We start from the raw sequence: 18,685 nt of genomic DNA on the forward strand, positions 1-18,685 counted from the left end.
TAATTTATACTGGTACATACTGATACGGGCCAGAAGAAATTCACTGTTCACCTATGGAGGATTCATCATTTTGGGAATTGGTAAACATGATCTGGTTCTCAGGGTAAGCAAGTAGTGAGGCGTTTCTCTCTATAGAGGATTCCCACCAATAAACAAAGAAGGAATAATAGGATTCGAATATCACTGTTTTACATCCTCTACTGATCACGAGCAGTGCTGCTGACATACTAAGAGACAAGGAGACATTTTTTGTCTTGTGCGGAGACACACAGCGCCACCCCTGGTAGGTAGGCTGCCCCAGAACTTGAGCCTGAATCCGATCAAGCCTCTAACTCCACCAATTCACAGGAAACCCTTTCAAAGAACATATTTATTAAGCCAGTGCTACTCAGAGTACTGAAGTGTCACAAGGTAAGTCCTTTGCACCAGAATGGAAATAGATCCCATGCTGTTTAGTTATTTACTTACAGCTTCCTGCTCTGTGAAAATCTGGCTGTGAAAACAAGATGAGCTGAACTAAGCAGTGTGCTGAGTGAGTCGGTTGCTTCAAAGCTGGTGCAAGGCCTTCTTGGACCGTCCACGAGCAGTGGGCCTGTGACCTCCTTTGTTGAGCACCGTGTTAACAGCACAGTAGGGATGTAATCATCTGTAATCAGACCGGGGAGGACAGAAGACTCATTGCTTCAGCAAATGAACTACAGGGGAAAAAAATCATCGCAGGAAAACATGTGTTAAAGCCAACTTCAGGTGTCTCCATCAGTTGCAGTGTATGGGCCTTACATGGATTTTGAATCAGACTCTCCAAAAAAAAAAAAAAAATGAGACAATGCATAGATTTTGGATGAGGATAAGGAATTAATATTAAATTTTACAAGTAATAATGGCACTGCAATTATGTTTTTTTTTTCTTTTTTAATTTTTAAGTAAGCTCTATACCCGACATGGGATTTGAACTCATGACCCCAAGATCAAGAGTTGCATGCTCTACCTACTGAGCCAGCCAGGCGCCCCTTTTTCTTAAAATACTTTTTTCTAAGCAATTAGGTTTTTTAAACAGAATCTTTATAGAAATACATAATGAGCCACTTAGAGAGGCTGTGATGGGACGTGAGGGGTCTTTTTCAAAATAATCTGGGGGCCGGGGAAGCGTGCAGGACAGATGAAGCGAGATTGGCCATGAGTTAATTACGAAAGCTGAGGGATGAGAACATGGGAATTTATTTTACTGTTCTCTTTACGTTTGTATGTCTGAGAATTTTTCATAGTGAGTGTTTCGAAAAGAGAGGGGGAAAAAAACACATTACGGCCATTCAGCTTCAGCAGTTAGTCATATTTGGCCAGAACCCTGGAAAGTTTTCAAATAGTGTAATAATCTTAATAATGGAGAACCTTTTCCTGATCAGTGTAGGAACTGAGTTTTAGACAGTAATAGAAATTTGAAGGAAATGAGTTTATGCCAAGGAAGCAGGAATTAAGCTTGTGGGCTGCCCTGAAGGAGTAAATCTCAAATGTTCGTTTTAGGAGGTTCTTCAGATTCTGGCTTCAGCCCCATCTTGCACCCCCTCTGTCCTGCTCCCTCTTCTGCTCGCTGGCCCTGAGGCCACCTCGGGCTGCTGGCCATTCCGTGGACCTGCCGCACATTCGCTCTTGCAGCCTCTGTACGGCTTCCCCTGCCTGTTTCCCCCAGTCTGTCTGGTGAACTCTTACTCCGTCTGCAGAGCCCCGCTCCATCACTCCTCCTCCTCCTCGGTGTTTTCCCCTGATCCTTTCAGGCAAAGGTAACCAGTCCTTTTCTAATCCTTCACTTGGTCCTATGTAAGCTTGGGTGAGAATCCATCGTTTCGTTTCTGGTCTGTCTCCTCAATTAGACTGTATCTCAAGGAGAGGGGATTTGCTTTTTTACTTCTTTATCTCTATTGCTTGGCACGTGGAAGGCTGTCGGTAAAACTCGCTAAATTGTCACTTGTTAAATTACCAGAGGAGGGAGGTCATCACACAAAGAAAACTGACAAATTCCTAAGGAGGTAGGAATCTGTGAACTCACTTTCCTGGCCTTTTAACAGCTGATTATCATCTGTTCCAACCCTCTAATGCGCTGGGGGGAAGGCTGAGTTTGGGTAAGGAGAAACGTGCCCAAAGGCAGAGTGAAGGAAGACGAAGACTAAAACCCACACCATCAGGTGACCAGTAAACAACATTGTAGGTTGAAAGGCTCAACCAGCCAGATTCCCAGAGCTAGAACTAGAGCCCAGAAGTCACCAGTCCATACCCAGAACCAACACTGCCGTGAATCTTACCTCAACAACCCTTTCTGGAGGTACGCGGGGGCACTTGCAGCGAAGATGCACCCGAGCATCTTCGGGTGCTCTTGTGGAGCACCGGACAGTGGTGATAAAGTGCGCAACCTTAGGGCCCCGATGTTCTCATCCAAAAGTAGAGGCATGTACATTCAGAGGCGGCAAGGGGCTTTCCTCTGGCGTGCCGCTGCTGCTGAGCTGCAGGGCTGGGTAGAGCCGGATTTGAGGGCCACATCTGAGCACAGCAAGACACCAGGATCGGTCAGATCGCCTTCCAGGGGATGGGTTCAGGGCGTGATGGCTAATGAAGCACGTGTTTGCCATAGTGGCTGCACAGAATTAGTCAGCCTTCTAGATGTGTGATTTGGGGATTCTTAAAATTGCCTTTGTCTCTTCTGGATTTTCAGTGGTGTTTTTGCTTAAGGAAAATTTGTCTGAACTAACAACATCTTTGTTGTTACAGATATGAAGACAGACATGCCTATAATCACGTCACAGAAGTAAGTCATGATGGCCTGGGCCAGAATTACAGCTTAAATCTGATCTGTATATAGGTAACCTTTCCACTGTGGTAGTCCATGNTTTTTTTTTTGGTAGCGTATGTCCTTGAAAATTATGTCTGAATTTATCACTTGTAGATCTTGCAATATTGTGGATCATATGTATTTGAATGTATTGTTTACTTTTTTAAATAATCCTAATCTTTTGTCACTTGAATTCCATTCAAAATATGAATATTTACCCTGTAATGTATATATCTTTAAGTGCTAAGATGCATACACTTAGATCTAAAACTGGCCTCCTGCCCTGTCCTCCTTCCTTGCTTGATACTTGCAGGGTGACAGAAAGGCTTTCACTGAGACTCTTCCTCATCCACTCATATGGCCACGGTTCCTTCCTCTGGCTTTTCTTTACAGTCTTCCCATTTCCACCAAACTTTTCTCGCCAACCCCCCGAATGCATGCATGCCTAGCTATCCCTGTACATCCCACGATCCAGCTTTCATACCCCTCCCTCGAGGCACCACCAGCACCCCCTCACTTGGGGGTCGTTCCTCCAGCTCCCATGCAGTCTGCCTTGGCGCCCCTCCCTGGGCCATCCACCACATACCCAGAGTTACACTATCGGTTCCTGGAGAGCAGAGACCATGCCTGGTTCCTGCCTTCAGCCCCAACACTTAGTGGTCCCTTGGTAGGATTTTGTTGACTAAATGTTCATGCATTTAAATCCTCATTGAGGGGTGTCTGGGTAGCTCAGTCACTTAAGCATCCAACTCTTGGTTTCAGCTCAGGTCATGATCTCATGATTCATGAGTTTGAGCCCTGCATGGAGCTCTGTGCTGACAGCGTGGAGCCTGCTTGGGATCCTTTCTCTCCCCCTCTCTCTGCCCAGCCCCACTCACTCAGATGCATGCTCTCTCACACTCTCTCTCTCTCAAAAATAAACACACTTGATAGATAGATGATAGATAGATAGATAGATGATTGATTGATAGATAGATAGATAGATAGATAGATAGATAGATAGATAGATAGATAAGGGCACCTGGGTGGCTCAGTCTGTTGAGCATCCGACTTCAGCTCAGGTAGTGATCTCACGGTTCATGAGTTCGAGCTCCGCCTCAGGCTGTCTGCTATTAGCACAGAGCCCACTTCAGATCCTCTGTCCTCCTTTCCCTCTCTGCCCCTCTCCCGTTCACACTGTCTCTCAAAAATAAACATTAAAAAAAATTTAGGGGTGCCTGGGTGGCTCAGTCAGTTAAGCATCCAACTTCAGCTCAGATCATGATCTTGTGGTCCGTGGGGTTGAGCCCTGCATCGGGCTCTGTCCTGACAGCTCAGAACCTGGAGCCCACTTTGGATTCTGTATTTCCCTCTCTCTGCCCTTCCCCTGCTTGCGCTTTCTCAAAAATAAATAAAACATTAAAAAAATTTTTTTTTAATTTAGGGGTGCTTGTGTGGCTCAGTTGTTTAAGCATCTGACTCTTGATTTCAGCTTGAGTCACAGTTAACTCACAATTCGTGAGTTTGAGCCTCACGTCAGACTTCATGCTGACTCTGGCTCAAGTTTGCACTGTCTCAGGGTAAATAAACTTAAAAAAAAAAAATCTTAAGAAGTGTGTTAAATAAATAAATAATTAAACACATATAAATAAATAAATAAGTAAATTCTCAGCAGCCTTGAGGGGCAGCTCAAAGTGCAGCTCATCAATACTTGATTCATGATTTGGCCAAAATAATTACAGTCACAATCTAAATAATAAAAAATATTAAACATTATGAGAAATGGTCCCATTTTTATATTTTAGGTTAATTTTCCAGCTTAAATTCTTGTTATAATTGTTTCTTTACTTTTCCATCTGAAACTCTGATCCATTTCTCAAGTGGATTCACTCTGATTGGCCTTTTCCAACATTGTAATGAGAACCTTCCGTGTAATCCTTCCTGGAGGCGGGGATCAGGACCCTCAGATAATGCCCGAAGGGACTGAAGTCCGTAGGTTGTGTCCTTGAAGAAGCAGCCCTGAGGAGGTTGCTGGTCTCCCCTCCTCGTTTGTGGTCCTTTATCAGCAGGTGCCTGTGTGTCAGGCATTGGTAGGGGCTGCAGATAGAAGAGGAGGAAAAGAGTGCATCCCTGTTCTCGAGGGACTTACGTTCTAGCGGGAGAGGAAGAGAGGTAAGCAGTCGCGCTCTTCCGCAATCGGTGTCATGGTGAGATATTACCATCACTGTAGTCACAGGAAGTACCAGCTGCTCCAGGAGCGCTGGTCCCCATCCCTATGCTTTACCTGACATCCCAGTTCATCTTCTCAAGAAGCCTTTGAGGTGGATGTAGTCATCTCCATCTCATACATGGGGAACCTAGAAATAGCTTGTCCAAGATTGTATGAGCTCAAACCAGGCAGGTCAGTTCCAGAGCCTCTGAGGAGTTGCCACTCAGTGAGAAGAGTAATGCAGTTGTACATGCTGCTGTTTCCTGGGTATACTCCATGTACGAGGTACTCTGCTGAGAACACACTTGGACTATCTCTGAAGTCCTCACATCACCCCTGGAGGGAGGTGAGGAAGTGGAAGCAGAGGAGGTTATGTAACTTGCTCAAGGCCAGTACTTAGACCTTACACATAAACTCAGAACCATTTTGCTATGATCTTCCAGTGATAAATAGGCATTAATCAATAGGCAGTGGGGAAGGGTGTTCCATGCTAAAGAAAGAGGTGTGTTCAAGGAAACAGAAGAAGCAGGGTGTTTTCATACACCATTTTCTGTAGTTGGTGGCCCTAAAATGAGTCTGCTTTTCCCTAGCCTCATTGTTGCTTCTACCATAGCTAACTCCATTTCCTCCTGCCACTCTGCCCCTTATGTTTCCTGACTTTTACTTTTCACTTTTTTCTTCCTGCTGCTTCTCCAGCAGCGTTTGGGGGTGATCGTAGCAAGATTTGGCTTTTTAAGGCATTGCCAGCCAATGAGCAGACACCTGGTCTGTGACTCACAGGCCATATGTCTTAGTCACTTGTGTATCTGGCTGTTTGCATCACCAGTCTTACTCAGAGGCTTTCTTCCACATGCTTCTGCAGCCACTGTCTCATCTGAGCTTTCATAAATGAGCATCTGAGGGCATTATGAGGCAGGAATGCACATGTGATTCTGGCCTTTTGCAGAAGAGCAAAAAGTGACATAGAGTGTTGGGGCACCTGGGAGGCTCAGTCGGTTAAGCGTCCAACCAGCTCAGGTCATGATCTCACGGTTCGTGGGTTCGAGCCCCACATCGGGCTCTGTGCTGACAGCTAGCTCAGAGCCTGGAGGCTGTTTCGGATTCTGTGTCTCCCTCTCTCTCTGACCCTCCCCTGCTCATGCTGTCTCTCTCTCTCTCAGAAATAAATAAAAAACATTAAAAAAAAAAAAAGTGACATAGGCTAAGCAGTTTAGCCCGGAATCACACAGAAGAGCCATCGGCAGGACCCAGATCTGGCACAGTGCTTGTCCCCACATGGCTGTCCCTGCTCTCCAAGAGTGGTTAATTAAGGTGTACATTTCCATTCATTAAAAATGTCATTTGTGGGGCGCTTTGGGGGCTCAGTTGGTTAAACTTTCGACTTCACCTCAGGTCATGATCTTGAGGTTTGTGGGTTCCATCCCTGAGTTGGGCTCTGTGCTGACAGCTTGGAACCTGGAGCCTGCTTTGGATTCTGTGTCTCCCTCTTTCTCGGTCCCTCCCCCACTCATGCTCTGTCTCTCTCTCACTCAAAAAATCAATAAACCTTAAATTTTTTTTTAAAAAAGTTAATGTTATTTGTATTTCTTAGTGTAATATGTGTGAGGCAAAATTATTTTTTTCATATTTCTTTATTTTTGAGAGACAGAGCATGAGTGGGGGAGGGGCAGACAGAGAGGGAGACACAGAATCAGAAGCAGCTCCAGGCTCTGAGCTGTCAGCACAGAGCCCGACGCAGAGCTTGAACTCTGAACTACGAGATCATGACCTGAGCGGAAGTCAGACATTTAACCGACTGAGCCACCCAGGTGCCCCAAAATGATTTTATTTTTTAAAGTCTCCCCTAAAAAACCCACAGTGGTTTACAGAGGAGGAACTGAGTCTTACCAGGGTTATGCAGCTAGTACGAGAACGTAATGGAACGAGAGTTTGAACCCGTATTTGCCTTGACCGCCCTATTGGAAAGAGCAGAGCAGTGGCCTGTGTGTGCTCTGTCAGTTCCAGCTCTTTTATTCAAAGGGGCAGTTTTTGAACCTTTCAATCAGTGGTTCTTTCACATATTTTGAGTCAAGGAATTTGATGAAAGTTGTGATCCCTTTCCCAGAAAAGTACACATTGACACACAAATTTGTGTTCAGATAAAGGAGATTCATAGATCCATGAAACCGATAAAGCCAGTGCTGTAGGTGGTATGAAAAGCAAAGATTCTTTTTACGTCTCTCAAATGAAAGTTCTTTCAACTGTATGCAGCAGTGGCCATGCTTTCCGTGCAGGTGAGGAGTCACCTGCTGTTCTATGAGCAGCTACATTTTTTATTCTGACATGAAAAGTAATACCTTATACCCTTATGAGGTAGTAGTATTGTTACCCCATCTTCTGGGTGGGAGAACAAACGTAGAGAAGTTAAGTAACTGGCTCTGTCAAACAGTTACCAGCGACAGTAAGGCTGAACGTGAATTGTGCAACAGCTCATGCGCGTAATCACTGTGTCACCCTGCCTCAGGTGTGAGAAGAGCTCTGCTAGGTTTTAACCTTTAAATCTAAAATACAATTCCCATAGATAGGAAGGCGTGCTCACCCCTATGTAGGATAAACAGGGTGTGGACAGTTTGGAAATCCTTCTGTTGAGTCAGGATTAAGCAGCCACAAATCTCTTAAATAGAGCCAGTGTCCTTGTTCAGTTAGTTGTGTGTGAGACGTAGCGGTTTATGACATACTCATTTATGTGTACACAAAGCAAAATACTCAAGGTGAGTATTTGTCTTCCAGCAAACTGTGCCTTCTTAAGTGCTGTCAGGCTAATGCTGTAGGTAAAGGCAAAAAGTTGCCTTTAGTCCTTCCACGGATGAGAATGTATCTTGGGGCATGTTGGGGGGTTGCCTTTACATTTAAGGAACTAAGCAGGTATTTCCTCACCAAACTATACTTCAGAAATCATTGTGAGAACAAGGGCCCTTTCTGCTAGGATGCTTGGCTGTATGTATAGCACTGGAATCATTTCTTTTCCTAGGTAGTGGAGACCTTAGTAGGTACTATGAAAAATATTTATTAAACTCTCAGTTTGGGGCTTCCAGATGGCTCATTCAGTTAAGCATCTGACTCTTGATTTGGCTCAGGTTGTGATCTCATAGTTGGTGAGTTTGACCCTGGACTGACAGTGCAAAGCCTGCTTGGGATTCTTTCTCTACTTCTCTATGTACTCTTTCTCTCTCTCAAAATAAATAAAGAAACTTGAAATTCTCATTTTGCAATACTGAACAAAGGCTCTTTACATTATGAGTGGAATATTTTTTGGAAAATATTATGATATCCAAAATTGAGACTAATGTAAAAGAAATTCTGACAAATGGTCATAGTCTCTTTATATTTACCTAAATCATTTGGCCCACCAGTTTTAAATTACATAAATTTTCATATTTCATTAAACTGGGGTCATTTTTTTTTTCAAGTTAAGAAAATTAGGGGTGCCTGGGTGGTTCAGTATGTTGAGCATCCAACTCTTGATTTTGGCTCACATCATGATCCAGGGGTCATGGGATCGAGCCCCGTGCTGGGCTCCATGGAGCCTGCTTGAGATCTCTCTCTCTCTATCTCCCCTCCCCCTTTTCTCCCCCACTCACACACTTGCTCACCTTCTCTTTCTCATATAAAATATTCAAAAGCCAAAAAAATCAAATGAAGCACTAATAATAAAAACAAAAATAACACATGCTTATTACGGAATAGTTAGAAAACACAAAAGAATGTAGTAAGAAAGCATTTACCTATAGCCTGCCACCGAGAAAAACTGCTATAAACATTTCAGCATCCTGCCTACCCATCTCTTTTGCATGCTGTGTTGTCTTTTGAATATTGAAATTCAAGTGTTAACTTCATATGTGGAACTTGAGAGACTTAAGAGAGGACCTGGGGGAAGGGAAGGGGAAAAAATATTACAAACAAGGAGGGAGGCAAACCATGGAAGACTCTTAAATGCAGAGAACAAACTGAGGGTTGATGAGAGGGGGCGTAGGGGAGAAGGGAAGGTGGGAGATGAGCGTTGAGGAGGGCACTTGTTGGGATGAGCACTGGCTGTTGTATTTAAGCAATGAATCATGGGAATCTACCCCCAAAACCAAGTGCACATTGTATATACACTGTATGTTGGCCAATTTGACAACAAATGATATTAAAAAAAAAAAGAAATTCAAGTGTTACTGACAGTTTTTCCATTTTGCAGGTATCAGCGTAGTATAGAATGGGCCACAAAGCTCATGCAAAGACGGGGGCAGGATGAGAGGACAGTGCATCGAATCCTCGAGGATTACACAAAACCACTTGAGCATCCTGGTATAAAAAGGAATGAAGGATTCCAGTGGCATGATGAGCTGAACTCTGAAACCATTCCCAAAATCGAAGGTACTGCAGATAGAGAGGAACCTTCTGTGATGAATGGGGACTCGGAAAAGTCACTAGACCTGGAGGGTCCCAGCAAGCAATCAGACCACCTACAAGAGAGCTCGGGGCCTGGCCCACTGACTCCAGATAGGCTGGATGGACACCTGGGAGGGGTTGCCACGCTCCAGCACTGCCCCCTGCCCCAAGTTCACTGCAGCAGAGATGTTCTCCCCCAGCATGACACTCAGCCGGGGGACAGGAGCCAGCAAGTGGATCTCATCTGTGCCAGAGAGAGAGGGCCCAGTGATGAGTACGTGCTGGTGGAGGAAGATGTGATTGATGTGAGCGAGGAGGAATGGGCCCCACGTGAGGAAGTGAGTATAACTGGCCTTTAACAACATGGGTTCAAACTGCATGGATCCACTATACACGGATTTTTTTGGATACAGTACAATATTATAAATGTCTTTTCTATATGATTTTCTTAATAATATATTCTTTTCTCTAGCTTACTTTATCGCAAGAATACAGCATATGATACTTATGTGTCTTAATGAGCTGTTTGTGTTCTCGGTAAGGCTTCCAGTCAACAGTAGGTTATGAATAGTTAAGTTTTGGGGGAGTCAAAAGTGATACACAGATTTTCTGTTGCAGGAGGTCAGCACCCTTAAACCCTGCATTGTTCCAGGATTGACTGAAGAAGAAAATCAGTCACTTCCTCCAGAACCATCTATTTCTGGCCCACAGCAGATGTGGGCTAACAGGGTGTCCCTCACTGAGAACGGGCAGCAAGCCCATATTAAGTGCCCAGGGTATGTGAGAGGTGGTGAGACACTCCGAGGGAAACCGTGGGCACTGGGTCCCAGCCCTGGTGGCTCAGTAGCTGTGGGGGCCGTTTCTACTAAAACCTCAAGTCTGTGAATAACTTAATTTTTTTTTTAAGTATAAATTAAAGCAGGTGCAATAGTATTCTTTCCCTTGGGTGGGAGAGAAAGAAGTGCTGTGGTAAGTACACATGGCTTGAGCCTGGCTGTAGCAGAGGGTGTCAGGCATGGAAGCCATCCAGCCCAGGAAAAGCACTGGGAAGCAGACCCAGAGCCCCCTCAGTGTGGGATCCACAGTCAGACAGTGGCTCTGGAATTATCCATAATAGCTAAAAATGAGCACCTCTAATGGCTAAGTAGTACGTGAAACACCATTTGAAGAAATACCACGTAGCCTTCAGAATGAGGTTTGTGAAGCCTGGCTAAGAACCTAGGCGCACAACTTGTAAGGTACAGGTTGGTGAAAAGAAGGACATAAAATCGACCAGCAAAAGGATCACAATTGTGGGAAAAAATTCACAGGGAAAAAAGAAAGGACATAAATCAAAATGTTCATAGTAGAAAACCTAAAACTCATTTTTTCACATAATAATAAAAAAATCTGTATTTTTTTAACAGTATTAAGCCAATAAATGTGAATCTGGGAAGTTTATAAGAAGAATGTTCATTTTAAAATGCAGTCTGCCCTGTGTAACATGTAATCCTTCCATTTGTTCTCTGTGTATTTTCTTTCTTTCTCTTCAGTTGGCACCAAAAAAGAGATTGATATGCAGAAGAAATCCGTATCGGATCTTGGAGTATTTGCAACTTAGCCTGGAAGAGGTACGTTTCCTGCATGTTAAGTTTTCAGCTCTTGGTCTCAGGGCCTGGGCAACCTATAATGCAGTCCACCTGTAACTGCAATTCTGTTTGTAATTCAGTTAGTGAGTATTCAGTAACTGAATGTTATAAATCGGTATTGAAATGACCATAGGCAGCTTCCAAAGTAGGCCTGCCTAAATTTCACTCCTTAGCCTTCATTTCATCAAGTCTAAGATTTGGGGGACTCCCCTATATCATGAGATATTGCTTACATACCATACCTTTCACCCGTTTAAAGTGGACAGTTCAGGGGCGCCTGGGTGGCTTAGTCGGTTAAGCGTCCGACTTTCGCTTAGGTCATGATCTTGCGGTTCGTGGGTTCGAGCCCCGCGTCGGGCTCTGTGCTGACTGCCAGCTCAGAGCCTGGAGCCTGTTTCAGTCTGTGACTCCCTCTCTCTCTGACCCTCCCCTGCTCACACTGTCTCTCTCTCTCTCTCTCTCCTAGAAATAAAATAAAACATTTTAAAAATATATTTAAAAAAATAAATAAATAAAGTGGACAGTTCAGGGGCACCTGGGTTGCTCAGTTGGTTGAGCGCCTGACTTTGGCTCAGGTCATGATCACGCGGTCCCTGGGTTTGAGCCCCGCATCGGGCTCTGTGCTGACAGCTCAGAGCCTGGAGCTGCTTCAGATTCCATATTCCCTCTCTCTGCTTCTCCCTCGCTCGGTCACTGTCTCACAAATAAACATTAAAAAAATCTTTTTTAATTGCATCATACGTTTCCCCTCCGATTTAAAGTTCCTCTATGCTGTGTTCATGTGTCGTTCAGTCCCTCCTTGTTTGCTTATGTTTATACTGTCCACAGAAGTGTCCCCTCTGCCCCAGAAGATAGCACCCCTTCCTCGCACTCATGTGCCTCTTCCCCAGGAGCGTGCTTGCCTGTCTCGGGCAGCCCCAGCAGCGTCTAGCACCATTCTCAGGAAATGTGTGTTGAATGCATCCACGTTGGTAACTTCATGGACGTGTCCACAGAGAAGTGATTGTGTCTCCATATTCTCTTGATTTCCTTATCTGTGCTTCCTTCCTCACAGTGAGGCCAAAGGTATAGCCTCACAAACCAGGAAAGGATGTTTGGAATTATTTACTTCATCTCCTCATTTTATATGAGACAGCTTAGTCTGTTGTCAGAGACAGTAGCTAGCATCTAGGCACGCATGGCTGTTCTATCAAACTAATTAAAATTGAGCAAAATGCAGAATTCTGTTTCTCAGTTGTCCCTGCTACATTTCAGACACTCAGCAGCTGCGTGTGGATAGTGGCAACCATATTGGACAGCACAGGTGTAGAACATCGTCATCACAGAAAGTTCTGCTGGGCAGCACTGGGGATGCCCATTCTCTAAGGGCTTGAGCTCTCTGGTCCTTGGTTTCTTCTCTGTAAAACGAGGGTTATATAGCACCTTGTTCGTAAGATGTTCTGGGAATTAACTACTGCATGTAATGGGTTTGGCACATGCCTGATATATAGTAAAATGCTCAGCAAGTGTTAGTGCATGCTATTCTTGTCATTATCATCATTATGAAGTTATTAAATTACTTACAAATTACACATAAATCACTTGCAAAAGCTAGTTGGAACCTTTTCTTTTGCGATCAATATTTTGCAAAACTTTTCACTGGGTACTTCCTGTGTGCCGGGCACTGAGCTTAGTAGTAACGATGCAGAAGTAAACGCACTGTGGCTGGGTCCTTCAGGTAGCCCAGAAATAACTGCATTCAGTGCGGTCTGTGGATTGTGCCAGAGTTGCTCCTCTAGCATCCTTGTACCCAGGATGCTTAATAATTATGATTACTCATTATAGCTGGGAAGACTTCACAAGGTCAGTGGCATCCGTGGAGGTTAAAGGATAAGTGGGGGATGGCCATGGGGACACTGGACAGCACGGGCTCTTTCATGCAGCTCATTCCTGGGCGGCACGGCGGGAGGGCCAGACCGTGGAAGGCACAGCTGTAAGTGTCTACCAGGGGTCCGTCCTGGCCTGCGTGGCACCAGGGCACTGCAGGCAGCTGTGTCGGGGAAGGGCAGGGACCGGAACTGGCATTGGTAGGAGGGTGGGCCGGATGGCTGAGGCCAGGAGGAGCCAGCCAGCGTCTCGGCCCCAGGCAGCAGCAGCAGAGAGAGAGCATTTGGCATCACTCTCTGCTCCAGTAGGTGACCTCTTGTGTTCCATTTGATGCTTTTGACTGACAAGAAAAGGGGCTGCTGTCCACTGCTGTCTCCCCAGCATTCCCTGAAGAAAGGCAGGAGTGTTGGGAGGTAGTTGAGGTTGCTCTGTGTTCTTGGAAGCTCTTCGTTCCATAGGACGTTCCAGAGAAGTGTTGCAGTTTTCAGGGAGCATGCAGTTAAACTAGCTCTGCTTCTCAGTTCTGTTCTGGAACATTTGCTTTGAATGAATCACCGCTGTACAGTTTAATGTGTTTCCATAAATGTCCTCAGGAACACGAGCAGCCCTTCTGTGGTGATTCAGGGCAGGTCTTTTTAGGCCTTGAGAATGGTAATACCACAGCTGACTTAAAGGTCTGAGTTTTAGAGATCTGTTACTGAGAGCTGTTTTTCCATTATTATGCTTCGGGCTCTAACTAGATTTAGTGATATGACATTAAATCCTCATTACACTCTTCCCTCCATTTTGCTCTGATAGTAAAAACTTAGGAATGAGATCTCAAGGGACAGAATCGCTACCTCCCCTGACTTCGTCAGTCTGCTGATGATTTAATTCCAAGTAAAGCCAGCTCAACTGAATTAAGATCCACTCCACCTGTAATAAGTGCCTGAGGGCAGTTTGTGTACATTCATAAAAGCCATTTATTTAAGGCCAGTAAATACTAGTGAGGCATTGGTTTCGTCAGTTCTTAGAGCAGCACTTGTTTACTGATAATGGTAAGTTTATAAGGAACTTAAATTCTACACACCAGGAAGGAGTCCTTGCTTAGCAAGCAGAGGATTGAATGTTTCCGGAGTGTAATATCTGAATGGTTTCGTAGGAAAGAAAACTAAAATGAATCGAGCAGATAGGTGCTTTGTGTAGCCTTTAAAGTTGTTATAAGATTTAATCTCATTAAATCTTTAATAAGGCATTATCATCCCCATTTTTTAGATGAGGTAGGAAGGAGCTTAAGTGACACTTCCAAGGGCCAAGCTACTTTTTTTAAGTAAGAAAGAAAGAAAGCAGAGGAGGGACACAGAGAGGGAGAGACAGAATCCTAACCAGGCTCCCTGCTGACAGGCTGACATGGGGCTCAGTCTCACAAACCATGAGATCATGACCTGAGCCAAGCCCAAATCATATTTGATTTTCTCTATTTCACTTAGCAGAATACATTCTAGTTCCATCCACGATGTTACAAATGGCAAGATTTCATTCTTTTTGATGGCTGAGTAATATTTCAGTGTGTGTGTGTATACATATACACATGCATGCATACGTAGATACATAAAAATGTCACATCTATTCATCAGTGGATGGACATGTGGGCTTTTCCCATAATTTAGCTATTGTTGACAGTGCTGCTATAAACACTGGGGTGCATGTGCATCTTTGAATCAGCACTTTTGTACCCTTTGGATAAATACTTAGTAGTGCGATGGCTGGGTCATAAGTTAGTTCTATTTTTAATGTTTTGAGGAACCTCCATATGTTATCCAGAGTGGCTGCGCCAGTTTGCATTCCCACTAGCAGTGCAGAAGGGTTCCCCTTTCTCCGTACCCTCACCAACGTCTGTTGTTTCCCACGTTGTTCATTTTAGCCATTCTGACAGGTGTGAGGTGGTGTCTCATTGTGATTTTGATTTGTATTTCCCTGATGATGAGAGATGTTGAGCATCTTTTCATGGGCCCATTAACCATCTGGATGTCTTCTTTGGAAAAGTGCCTGTTCATGTCTTTTGCCCATTTCTTCATTAGATCATTTGTTTTTTGGGTGTTGAGTTTGATAAGTTCTTTATAGATTTTAGATACTAAGCCGTTATCTGATATGTCATTTGCAAGTATCTTCTCCCATTCCATCCATTGCCTTTTAGTTTTATTGATTGTTTCCTTTACTCTGCAGAAGCTTTTTATCTTAATAAGGTCCCAATAGTTCATTTTTGCTTTTGTTTCCCTTGCCTTGGGAGACATGTCAAGTAAAACGTTTCTGTGGCTGAGGTCAAAGAGGTTGCTGCCTGTGTTCCCTACGATTTTGATGGTTTTCCTGTATTATATTTAGGCCTTTCATCCATTTTGAAGTTTTTTTTACTTATTTTTAATGTTTATTCAATTTTTGAGAGAGTGTGTGAGCAGGGGAGGAAAGGGAGGGGGGGACATAGAATCCAAAGCAGGTTCCAGACTCTGAACTGTCAGCATAGAGCCCAATGAGGGGCACAGACTCACAAACCATCAGATCGTGACCCAAGCCGAAGTCAGACACTTAACGAACTGAGCCACTCAATCACCCCCATTTTGAGTTTATTTTTGTGTATGGTATAAGAAAGTGATCCAGGTTCATTCTTCTGCCTGTTGCTGTCCAGTTTTCCCAACACCACTGGGGAGAGACTGTCCTTTTTCCATTGGATTCCTGTTTTGTAGAAGAGTAGTTGGCCATACATTGTGGGTCCATTTCTGAGTTCTCTGTTCTGTTCCATTGATCTATGTGTCTGTTTTTGCTCCCAGTACCACACTGTCATGATAATTACAGCTTTATAATATAGCTTGAAGTCTGGAATTGTGATGCTTCAAGCTTTGATTTTCTTTTTCAACATTATTTTGGCTATTCCAGGTCTTTTCTGATTCCATAGAAATTTTAGAATTGTTTGTTCTATCTCTGTGAAGAATGCTGGTATTATTTTAACAGAGATTGCACTGGATATATGGATTGCTTTGGATAGTATCAACATTTTAACAATATTTGTTCTTCCAATGCATGATCATGGAATGTTTTTCCATGTCTTTGCGTCTTCAGTTCTTTCATAAGCTTTCTGTAGTTTTCAGCATACAGATCTTTTACCCTCTTTAGTTAGGTTTATTCCCAGATATTTTATGGGTTTTGGTGCCATTGTAAATGGCATCAGTTCCTTGATTTCTCTTTCTGCTGTTTCATTATTGGTGTCTAGAAATGCAGCTGATTTCTGTGCATTGATTTTATATGCTGCAACTTTGCTGAGTTCATTTATCCGTTTTAGAAGTTTTCTGGTGGAGTCTCTCAGTTTTCCAAAAGAGTATCATGTCATCTCTGAAGAGTGAAAATTTAATTTCTTCCTTGCTGGTTTGCTTGCATTTTATTTGTTTTTGTTGTCCAATTGATGGGGCTAGGACTTCAAACACTATGTTGAACAACAGTGGATAAAGTGAACATCCCTGTTGTATTCCTGACCATAGGGAGAAAGCTCTCAGTTTTCCCCACTGAGGACGATATTAGCTGTGGGTCTTTCATATATGGCCTTTATGATCTTGAGGTATGTTTCTTCTATCCCTACTTTCTTGAAGGTTTTTATCAAGAGAGGATCCTGTATTTTGTCAAATGCTTTCTCTGCATCTATTGAGAGGATCATGTGGTTTTTATTTCTTTTTTTTTTTTTTTCTTTTATTAACGTGATATATCATGTTGATCGATTTGTGGATATTGAAACAACCTTACATCCCAGGTATAAATCCCAATTGATTGTTGTGAATAATTCTTTTAATGCATTGTTGGATTCACATTGCTAGTATCTTGTTGAGAATTTTTGCATCCGTATTCATCAGAGAAATTAGTCTGTAGTTATTTGTAATGGGGTCTTTGTCTGGTTTTAGAATCAAGGTAATGCTGGCCTCATAGAAAGAGTTTGGAAGTTTCCTTTCATTTTTTGTTTTTTGGAACAGCTTCCAAAGAATAGGTATTAACTCTTCTTTAATTGTTTGGTAGAATTTCCCTGGAAAGCCATCTGGTCCTGGACTCTTGTTTGTTGGGATATTTTTGATTACTGATTCAATTTCCTTACTGATTATGAGTCTATTCAAATTTTCTATTTTTTCCGGTTTTGGTAGTTAATGTTTCTAGGAATTTGTTTCTTCCAGATTGCCCAATTTGTTGGCATATAATTGCTCATAATATTCTCTTATTATTTATATTTCAGCAGTGTTGGTTGTGATCTCTTTTCACTCATGATTTTATTTATTTGGATCCTTTTTCTTTTTGATAAATTTGGCTAGATGCTTATCAATTTTGTTAATTCTTTTGAAAAACCAGCTCCTGATTTCCTTGCTCTGTTCTACTGTTTTTTTGATTTCGGTATCATTGATTTCTCCTCTAATCTTTACTGTTTCCCTTTTTCTGCTCAGTTTGGGTTTTATTTGCTGTCTTTTTCCAGCTCCTTTAGGAGTAAGGCTAGGTTGTGTATCTGAGACATCTATTTCTTCTTTAGGAAGGCCTGGATTGCTCTAAATATCCATCTTATGACAGCCTTTGCTGCAACCCAGAGGTTTTGGACTGTCACGTTTTCAACTTTCATTGGCTTCCATGTACTTGTTAATTTCCTCTTTAATTTCTTGGTTAACCCATTCATTCTTTAGTAGGATGTTCTTTAATCTCCAAGTATTCATGGTCTTTCCAAACTTCTTCTCATGGTTGATTTCAACTTTCATAGCATTGTGGTCTAAAAATACGCAGGACATATCGATCTTTTTTAATTGTTGAGGGCTGATTTGTGACCTAGTATGTGATCTTTTCTGCAATGTTCCATGTGCACTTGAGAAAAATGTGTGTTCTGCTGTTTTAGGGTGAAATGTTCTGAAAATGTCTGTTAAGTCCATTCAGTCCATCGTGCCATTCAAAGACATTATTTCCTTTTGATATTCTGCTTAGATCATCTGTCCATTGCTATAAGTAGGATGTGAAAGTCCCCTACTATTACGGTATTATTTATCAGTGAGTTCTTTATGTTTGTGATTAATTGATTTACATATTTGGGTGTGCCAAGTTGGGGGCATAAATATTTGGAATTCTTAGACCTTCTTGGTGGATAGGCCCCTTCATTATGATATAATGTACTTCTTCATCTCTTATTACAGTCTTTGTTTTAAAATCTAGTTTGTCTGATAGACGTATGACTATTCTGGCCTTCTTTTGCCATCCAGTAGCATGATACATGGTTCTCCATCCCCTTACTTTCAATCTGCAGATGTCTTTAGGTCTAAAATGAGTTTCTTGTAGCCAGTATATCGAGGAGCCTTGTGTTTTTTGATCCATTCTAATACCCTGTGTCTTTTGGTATTGCCAAAAGAGCATTTAGTCCATTTACATTTAGAGTGATTATTGAAATAGAAATGTGTTGCCATTGTGTTGCATGTAGAATTGTTGTTTCTGGTGATGTTCTCTGGTCCTTTCTAGTCTTTGTTGCTTTTGGTGTTTTTTGTTTTGTTTTCTCTCCACTCAAAGAGTCCCCCTTAAAATTTCTTGCAGAGCTGGTTTAGTGGTCACAAACTCCTTTAGTTTTTGTTTCTCTGGGAATTTCTTTATCTGTCCTTCTATTTTGAATGAAAGCCTTGCTGGATAAGGAATTCTTGGCTGCATATTTTTCCAATTCAGCACATGATCCTCTCAATAGATGCAGAGAAAGCATTTGCCAAAATACAGCATCCTTTCTTGATAAAAACCTGC

General features: G+C 42.8%; 1 protein-coding gene across 3 annotated transcripts in view; it reads left to right on the forward strand.

Moving 5' to 3' along the window:
* The window catches only part of TSEN2 (tRNA splicing endonuclease subunit 2), a 47,635-nt gene that overhangs the window by 10,649 nt on the left and 18,301 nt on the right, over positions 1–18,685 (forward strand). For all 3 annotated transcript variants that reach the window (XM_077751593.1, XM_077751592.1, XM_077751594.1), the window contains 3 exons: positions 2,761–2,797; positions 9,229–9,760; positions 10,955–11,032. In XM_077751593.1, the coding sequence (XP_077607719.1) occupies positions 2,761–2,797; positions 9,229–9,760; positions 10,955–11,032 (647 nt within the window). The remainder of the gene's footprint in view (positions 1–2,760; positions 2,798–9,228; positions 9,761–10,954; positions 11,033–18,685) is intronic.

The sequence above is a fragment of the Crocuta crocuta genome, unplaced genomic scaffold (assembly GCF_008692635.1).
Source record: "Crocuta crocuta isolate KB4526 unplaced genomic scaffold, BGI_CrCroc_1.0 scaffold69-1, whole genome shotgun sequence".
NCBI classification, from domain to species: Eukaryota; Metazoa; Chordata; class Mammalia; order Carnivora; family Hyaenidae; genus Crocuta; species Crocuta crocuta.